This window comes from Chaetura pelagica, unplaced genomic scaffold (assembly GCF_000747805.2).
Source record: "Chaetura pelagica isolate M959 unplaced genomic scaffold, ChaPel_1.0 scaffold221, whole genome shotgun sequence".
Lineage (NCBI taxonomy): Eukaryota > Metazoa > Chordata > Aves > Apodiformes > Apodidae > Chaetura > Chaetura pelagica.
Window position 1 is genome coordinate 8,505,675 of NW_009952533.1, and position 9,001 is coordinate 8,514,675.

At 35.9% G+C, this 9,001-nt stretch overlaps 1 protein-coding gene across 1 annotated transcript in view; it reads left to right on the forward strand.

Annotated features, from left to right (window-relative positions):
- HHIP (hedgehog interacting protein) overlaps positions 1–8,583 on the forward strand; it is an 81,385-nt gene extending 72,802 nt beyond the window's left edge. The window contains exons 12-13 of the mRNA XM_010008999.1: positions 6,261–6,409; positions 7,425–8,583. Coding sequence (XP_010007301.1) covers positions 6,261–6,409; positions 7,425–7,618 — 343 coding nt within the window. The 3' untranslated portion in view covers positions 7,619–8,583. The remainder of the gene's footprint in view (positions 1–6,260; positions 6,410–7,424) is intronic.
- The last annotated feature ends 418 nt before the right edge of the window (positions 8,584–9,001 follow it).

A 9,001-nucleotide genomic window follows, 5' to 3' on the forward strand; every position in this document is an offset into this window, starting at 1 on the left:
TAAGAAAATTAAGTTTGGAAGGTGAAAGAACAGCCACGATGTGGCTTTGTAAGCCTTCCTTTAGAACATTCCTATCACAATCACTTTTATCTCTAAGTAAGTTACAGGTAAAAGTAAAGAGATTCAGAGAAGAGTACTCAAACTGATGGACAACACAGATTTTCACTTAAAAGATGAGACTAAGCTCAGAAGAATTGAGAGGGCTGTCATACAGTGCTGTATACTCTGTGAAGTTTTAAAAGTTTGCCACTGTTGATGCCTTGATTGCAAAGGGGATGAATAATTCTTTTGACCAGGGTGGCTCACTGGAGCCAGCAGGTGATTTTTTCAAATGAGGGCAGAGCTTAAGTAAACGTCCGTACACACATAAGATTATTTCCTCTTCCTCTCCTTAGAACACCTGATAGATCTGGATTTCAATGTGTTTCATATCAACAGCCAGAATAGCCACTTTCCGTTGGATTGAAACTTGAACTTTATTCAAACCATCTCACTCTTTCATGCCTCTCCAAAGTATGTAATTCCACTTATCATCCTTTCCATCATCACCTTCTGGGATTTCCATTGTCAGAGAGTATTTCCAAACAGACTAATTTCAAACACAAAGGGACAATATCAAGGTCATACCTCATTTTGGTATTGTTCGGGCCCTTTACAAAAACATTGGTGATTTTTTTTTTTAGTATGAGTCAAGTGTGTTTGATGGTATTATAAAATAGCATTTATGAAAGCATAGCCCTCTTGAAGACTTTCATTACTATGGAAATGGAAGCTCAGAAACATACAGTATTAGGCTAATCTGCATCAAGATACTCAGTTCTGATGGGTTATAGATATACTCTGAAGCCACTATTGGAAACTCTCTGCAGAATGAGCCAATGTTGTTGCTGAATGCTCTCACCAACCCAGGTGGGCCATATGATTTCTTTCTGTTCAGAAATCCCTATCCCTTAAGTCACTGGAAGGAATGGAAAGCCAGAATTAATGTCTAATTATGTTTAGTTTAGCCGGAGCATGCAAAATTCTTATCTCATTTACCAACCCACATGCAGTTACTATTCCCATAAGAGACACTAAAGAGAAATTAGAGCTTTTTGCGAATACCAGTCTAGAGAGTTTCACTTTACAGAAGTACTTCACAAAAACTCCTTTGTAACCACGATGGAAAAACCTAAGGATTTTTTTCAATCACATCACAGCTCACTGACTGTAAAAGTTTTTGTTTTGGTTTGGAATTTTTTTCTCTTTTTTTTTTTTTTGGGTCTTTCTAGCATTGGCTATTAAGGAGTTCTCAGTTTTTATCGCTTTATAAGGAAAAAACAGCTCAGTTTATCTTTTGCTTATTTTCCGGAGCCTGCAGGAAGCCTCTGCCGTCCTAAAGAAAGTCATACATAATAGAGCAGCTTTAGCCCAGTAAGCCAGTCTTTCCCAATTCATCAGTCAAAGTGTTATGCAAGTGGCCCCCTAAATTGATAAATTCCCACAGTGCCTGTTGACCCAGCTGCCAAGTGCTCATGCAGCAGGTGTTGTTTTCATGACCACCCTGACAGTAATACAAACTGTTTAGCAGTTGCATTGACCTCTTAGCTATTAACATTGATACAGCCTTCACTAGGGACTAGTTTTCAAACATGACAGAATTTCTTAAGACTAGAGGTCATGAACAAGTATACCATATAAGAATAAATTTGATATGCTGCTGAGTTTAAATCTTAAAAGCTGTGAGTTTTTTCCACATTATTCCCATGTAGTAAATCTGGAGACAAGTAACGAGCTTTTGGCATCTCTCCCAGGACTGAAGGTATACTTTTTAATTTTAGAAGCGGTACCTGAAGAGATGCTATATTTATTCTATGACAAGTAGTAAATTTAGCCTATGACAAGTAGTGAAACAAAATTATTTTTTCTTGACATTTTCCCTTATAAAGGAAAAAAGCCAAACAAGTAATGCTCAAATTTTTGTGATATACTTAAACATCATTCTAATACCTAATATCTTGTGTGCAGTTAATTGAAGCATAACATTCTTTCTGTGTATTTGGTACCAGACGCAGGATTTCTATGGCCATGTCTCTTTTTCTAATTTGAACATCCAGGAATTTTGTCTGGGTTTTTTCTCACTTTAGTGGGAAAGCAGAGATTTTTGATATTGTGTTAAAAGCATGATGGAGGAATTGCCTTCTGTTCAGTACCATTGTATTACTGCTGAATTTGTCCCTCCATTTGAATTGACCTATGCATGTCTGAGTTACAGGCTTGCACATATAGCAACTAAATCATTCCATGCATTTAGTGGAACTGTGAAGAGATGTAGCAAAGAAAGCATGAAATCCTAAGCAGTTCCAGGGTATTAAAGCATGTTAGACTTTTATATACCTCTAAACTATCAGCAGAGGTTACTTTCTTAGACTATGCACAGTGAAGAATACCCAGCTCACTGCACATGTCAGCAAAGGGATCCAGCAAGGGCCCCAGCCCTCTACAACTTTTCCTCCATGTTCCATACATTTAGAGTTGCTACACAGTTTCATGAAAGCGTGTTTTAACAAGCAAGATATACTGTACTGTACTGTATATATGAACAGCTCTTTAAGATAACTAGAATTGTACAGACCATATAAATAGTCATCATCAGCTACATTTTTCGCTGACTTTCTGTGGACCAACTAGTGCTTACTGTAGTAGTAATCAAGCTGTACCCTTTAGAGTTTTATAGATTGAGGGAGACAAGAAAAAAATTCTCTTCAGCCCACAGTGTGGCTCCATCTATTCTCCTCCATTTTCCACATCAAGAGACACAGCGAAGCACAAGTTATATAAACAAAATCATAGGCTTGTATAAGTCCTGGAAAGATCAAGTCCCAACAGTTGGTTTCAAGACTTACGTTATCTTTGTGAGATACAGTTCAACTTACCCTATGTCTGAAAATTTCCACCCTCCAAAGCCTTAAGAATGCAAAGTGTTAAGTATTGTGGGGCAGAGACTTTCTCTTGATATGTGTCAGTACCATAAGAGCATTCAAATCCTGAGAAAGAAGCATGGCTTTTCCCACAGTGCAACTAAGGAAAACCAGTAATTCTTCTTGCACACAAGGATTCTGCTGCAGCTGCATTTGTATTCCTCTCCTCCTAAGGCACTCTGCCAACCAGAATTTTTTCCGTCTTTGTTTCTACTCCACCCCACCATTAATAAATACTATCCAAGGCTGATGAGTGCAAGTTATTGATTGATGGTAGAATAAAAGGCAAGGTTATATTCACAAGTACCAAGAGCACTAGAAAACTTTAAATCATAAAAGTGACCAGCCATGCTTGGCCAGATACAAAAAAGGATGATTTCTGCCTCCTGAAATAATATAAATACAAAAAAAGAACCATATATTCCAGGACTATTGGAGAGAAATACTTACATGTATTAATTTAAAAAATCATTATCTTCACAAATAAAAGATGTCTGTGACTTATGAGGTCAGTCTTTGTTAAAGATATGCCATTGGAGTTCTTCTCTGAGAGATTCTCCAAGAGCCTGAGGTTCTGCTTCCTGCTAAACACAGTACTGTACTTGTGTTTAAGCAAGAAAAAGAGAAGACTCCCATTTAAAGTAACTTGAAAGAAATGGGCTTTAACAGAGACATATGAGGAAAGCATGTTCTTTCCTATGAAGTTGGCTATAAAGAAAGCAACTTGAATTTAGGTTTTTCTTTCCAGACGTAGGGATTAGAACACAGATCTTGTACTTTAAATCTGAACACATCTCCACTGAAAATCATCTAATTTTGCCAAAAAAGCATTGCCTGTGAATACTGCATATAATTTTTAAGTGCAGGGACATTTGTAACCAGATCATATGTAATGGACTCATTACTACAGAACTGGAATTCCTTACAGGTCAGAAAAATAACGCATTATATTTAAAAGACAGATGTGGAAATAAGTAAACACAAACCCTAAAAGGGTTTCAAATATGCTGCATAAAAAGTGTCAAAACATGTTTCAAAGTCCTTAAATAATACAGGACCTTAAATCTGATTATCAGAGTGCTTTTGAAATCAGAACTTGGTGCTACACTAAAGATGCGTCTACACATTCTTTCTGTCCGTAACATCTTTGGGGAACCAGTTCTTCTGCATGGATGTTTAAATAATCATGGTAGCAATTAAGAGTGAGCAGAGAAAGTGCTATGGTGAAACAAACCAGTGAGCCTGTATTGTATTATTCTGTTTCAAAGAAAAATGCAAGAAACCCTGTAATGTACCATTAACAAGCTGCATGCCAAAATGTGGGGAAATGTAAGCCTAGTCAGCTAGTAAGGGGCTTCTATGACATTAGGTATGAGTGATTATTTTTCTTAAACAATATTTTTCTATTACTTTGAGCGGCCCCATTGTGAATAGAAATATCTTTTTTAAATCTTACTAGAATATGGGCTTCATTGATATCTTACAATCCATGAGTTCAACTCATTCATTTTATTTTCTTTAGCTTAGTTTATTCCCTTGATATTTCTTCTGATGTTGAAATGGAAGATATACAAGAATGCCCGTTTTTCCTCCTCTCTTTTTCTGCTACTCTTTACCGCACCTCTGTCGTACCCCTTCTTACACTCCAATGACTATCCTGTTTTCCACATGGGAGATCCAAGATTTTAATATAGTAGTCAGTGTACAAGTTGCTGTTCCAGCTCTTTGCTTATAATTGGGGCTTTAATACTGATGTCAGTATAATGAACAATGTTATTTTCTACTTATTCTATTTCATACACTTTTGGTTCGGTTTGTTTGGACAATTGGCCCAGGTTTCCCTGAACTCTCTACAGAACTATTAGAAACCTTGTCCTGCAAATTTCAAACTTTGGAATGTTTGGCAGTAGTTCACATTATTTCCTTGAGAATGAAAATTTATCACTAATTAACTTAATTTGCCATTATGCTCCCATTCAATTACTTGTTTAGAGATCTTAACATTATTAATTTATTCCTGTGCAATCAAACCCACAGCAGAGACAACACATGGTACCTGTACTGGGAACCTGTAGCCTTGTGATGATCCTATCGATCTCTAGCTGCTGAACTCAGACAGCAAATGACATAAGTGTTCAGCATATTGACATACAGCTAAAATCAGACCAAAACAACAAGCATCTAAGAAAGTGTTGTAATCATATCAAGAGTTAGGGCATGTTTCAGTTAAAACTTAACACTACAAAAAGAACAACAAAGTTCATTATTTGTTAAGGAAGATAATGCTGTGCTTTTGTAAATAAAAAAGGCTGCTATTTACAAAAAAATCCATAATATTTTGTAGACACTGAGAGAAAAAATTGCATCACATAAGATTTGACACCAAGAAGCCCAACAAAGAAACTGTGTCAGAAATATTTTAAGTCAGCTGAACTAGATTTCCATTCATCCATACATTTCACAGAATCACCCACAGAATGGCAGAGGTGAGAAGGGATCTCTGGAGGGCATCTGGTCCAACGCCTTGCTCATGCAGGGCTGCCTACAGCTTCTGAATATCTCCAAGGAGAGAAACTCCACAACCTCTCTGGTCAACCTGTGCTTGGTCACCCTTGTAGTGAAATATCTTTTCCTGATGTTCAGATACACAAATAAGCATCCAGAATACATATTCCAAATATTATTTCATGAAAATATGGAAATAAAAAATCTTCAGTGTCAAAAAAAAATCATAGACAGAGGTAATATTTTTGCAAAATTATTATGCATGTCTTAATATGTGACACAAAACTTGCTGTTCAGATTACTCTTCCCAGCACGCAACCAGAAATATAAATCAGCTAGAAAAGCGAAAAGATGCCATCAGATTCTGGACAGAATTATATGACTATCTGTGCTCTCTGAAGAAAAGCCACACAATCAGTAGAATTTAGAAATTCTTATAATGATATTATCAAGAGATTTATGCTGCATGTGATAAGCTCTTCAGCAAGCTGATTTTGCCAGGCTCAAGCTTCAATAATTCTGAAGGTCTATTATTTAATCTTGTAGAAGATCTCTGAAGGCAGTGATATGAAAGAATAGCAAATCACACTGTATTTTTCTGTACTATAACATACCATCTCTGTTTACTGATGTTTTAAAGAAAAAAAGCAATCCCCTTAGAACACAGATTTCTCCAACTGCTAATACCATGAAAGAGAATCGGGCCTTTAATAAATAAATAAATAAATCAACAAAGTTTTCCTCCTTGACCCTGACCCTGACCAAACTATCTGTTTGGTTCATATTTTTGTTTAGGCCTTTAATTCCTGAGGAATGCAAAAGAACAGCTCAGGCTGCACAGGTACTGACATCTGAGTGCTCAAGGCATTGTCGGAATGGGCACTGCACTCCAACAGGAAAATGCTGCTGTAATCAAGGCTGGGAAGGAGAGTTCTGCAGAACTGGTTTGTATATAGATTCATAGCAACAAGTGAAAAAAGCAGGGACATTTCATAATTTGCTTTCAATTATTTGCTGAGAGAAATTTCCCATACATGTCATTAACCATCAGTTCTAAGACAATAAAGAGATACTGATCCCACGAGTTGTAGGAGAAAAATTACAGCTCTATGATAGATAATTTGTTAGATGCAATGTACAAGAAAGCTACAGAAAATACGCACCCTAAGGATCTTTATTCCCTGTATCCTACACAGCACTTAACAGAGATGTTCTACGTTGGACCTCAAGCTACTATTATAATTTAAATAAGAAAAATTACCTTATGAGGCATGAGTGTCCTCCTAACTTGTTAAGAACCTTAAAAAGTCAAGAAACCTCTTTTTATATAATGTATTATATAGTCTGAAAAATTATTTTGTAGTTTTATTGTGAGAAAATATTAAACAGCAAAAAAACTGCAAAAGCAAAGAATATATCTATCACAGTGCTGTAACACTACCCCAAAAGAAAACACTTCTACAGCTTAAGTTATTGAGCGTTAGTTTTGCTAAACACTGGCTACAATTAAAAATAGCATTTATATTTGAAAAACCTAAACAACCTGATTAACCTGGGACTCTATAGATAAAAGTGTTTAAAGATCTAGATGTGCTGTATGTCTTGTTTTCAAATTATAAGACATTTGAAGCCTAAAGTCTTTTGAGATGGGCCTTCCTTCTACGCAATCCAAAATCAAGCATGGATATGAGGACTGGACATTTTCAAAAATTTGCTATTTGAGTTTCACAGTCTGTCCTGGGTGATGTCCTCTCAGACATACAAAATTACTCCCTCACTCTAATATTCTAGAACTTAAAAAAATATGGCTTCAAAAATTCTAATATTTCATCTATTCTGTTTTTAATCTATGTGCTTTATAACTTTAAGTTTAGAAAAGCTCTTAATGAATGTGTACTGTTTTGTCTTGGTTTGTGATGTATTAAACAAATTGGAAAATTGCTGTTTTTTTACCCACAGCAAAATGTGACCCAGCCTGTCGACATGGAGGTGTCTGTGTAAGGCCTAATAAATGCTTATGTAAAAAAGGCTATCTCGGCCCCCAGTGTGAACAAGTGGATAGAAACATCCGAAGAGTGACAAGGGCAGGTATTCTTGATCAGATCCTAGACATGACATCCTATTTGCTGGATCTAACCAGCTACATTGTATAGTTTCTGGGACTATTTGGAAGCTACACTTTTAACGGGCATTTGTTTTGAATCCTGTCATTTTTAAAAGACTGTTACCCTGCAACAAATACCAGTGATTTGATTTACTTTATTAATTTAAGTACAATATCCATAAATGTGCAGTAAATTCCTTGTATGTGTGTAAATACTCCCGTGCGTCTCCACAGACGCACCGATACCCGACACGTGCACACATACGCGTGGTCACAACTACGGTTTTACGGCTAGTGGAATCTTTTTAATATATTTATTTCTTCATGAGAAATAGTTTACAAAGTAATTCCACTGCAAACCACATTTTCATCAAAGGACTTCCGTGATGTCTTAATGGGTTCCTTGACATCCCAGAAATCTCCTGTTTGTACCTATCTGATTATAGCAATAAGAGAGAATTTAGACATTGCTGTATAAACTGCTGGACTTAATAAAATCCAGTTGTAACAGATTCTAAGGTGAACTAAACTACATCATGAGACAATATTTCAGAACTCCTTCATGCATTCCTATCTAGGCAATTCATTGTAAGACTGTAATCTTCACCTTCATCAATGTAACTCTATTACAGAATGTTAAGCATTTCTTTATCTAGCATAGATGCAAAAATCTGGTTATCGCAGTTTAATATCAAGATTGTTTCAAGTGTTTAATAATTAAATTATATTCGCATATTTCAAAACCAGTCATCCTAGAAGGTCTGCTTTTTATCATATATTTTATTTAACGATGGGCACTGGGTTCATGTTACATATTTATATTATTTTATTTTATTTTTATAATATAGACATCACCTAGATGAGACAGCTTTACCATGTCCTGTAAAATTCTAAAGTTACATTTTTCACCAACTTAATTAGAAAGATGGGAAAAGAGAGATCAAACACACTCCTTAATGTTTTATGGATCTAATCTAGAAATGTATCCTTGTGTCAACTTGTATTCTTTTATGACGGATGAAAAAAACAAGCGCCAACCAATCATAATAAAATTCCAGCTTATGTTAAAAGTGTTCATAAAGTGATTTTCACTGTAATAGGATGGGCCAGATAATACACAAATAGACTGCTGCTGATTTCACACTGAATGGAACATCCCTGGACAAGAGCTCACACAAGCATGTGTTGGCTGTGTAAGATGTCACTTGTACAAAACGTATAACAATTCTTGCCAAATGTGATTCTAAATGTAAATGTTCATTGAAGAGCTAACATAAAATCGAGTCTTTGTAAATGCATTAATAAATATGGTGTACATGCTATAGTCAGGTTCTCTAACGTATTAATAGTCTAATTAGATATATCTTCAGAACTTGGTGCCCCCTTATCTCCAGCTCTAGGGCGTTATTGGCAGTTTCTTTGCTCACTACCT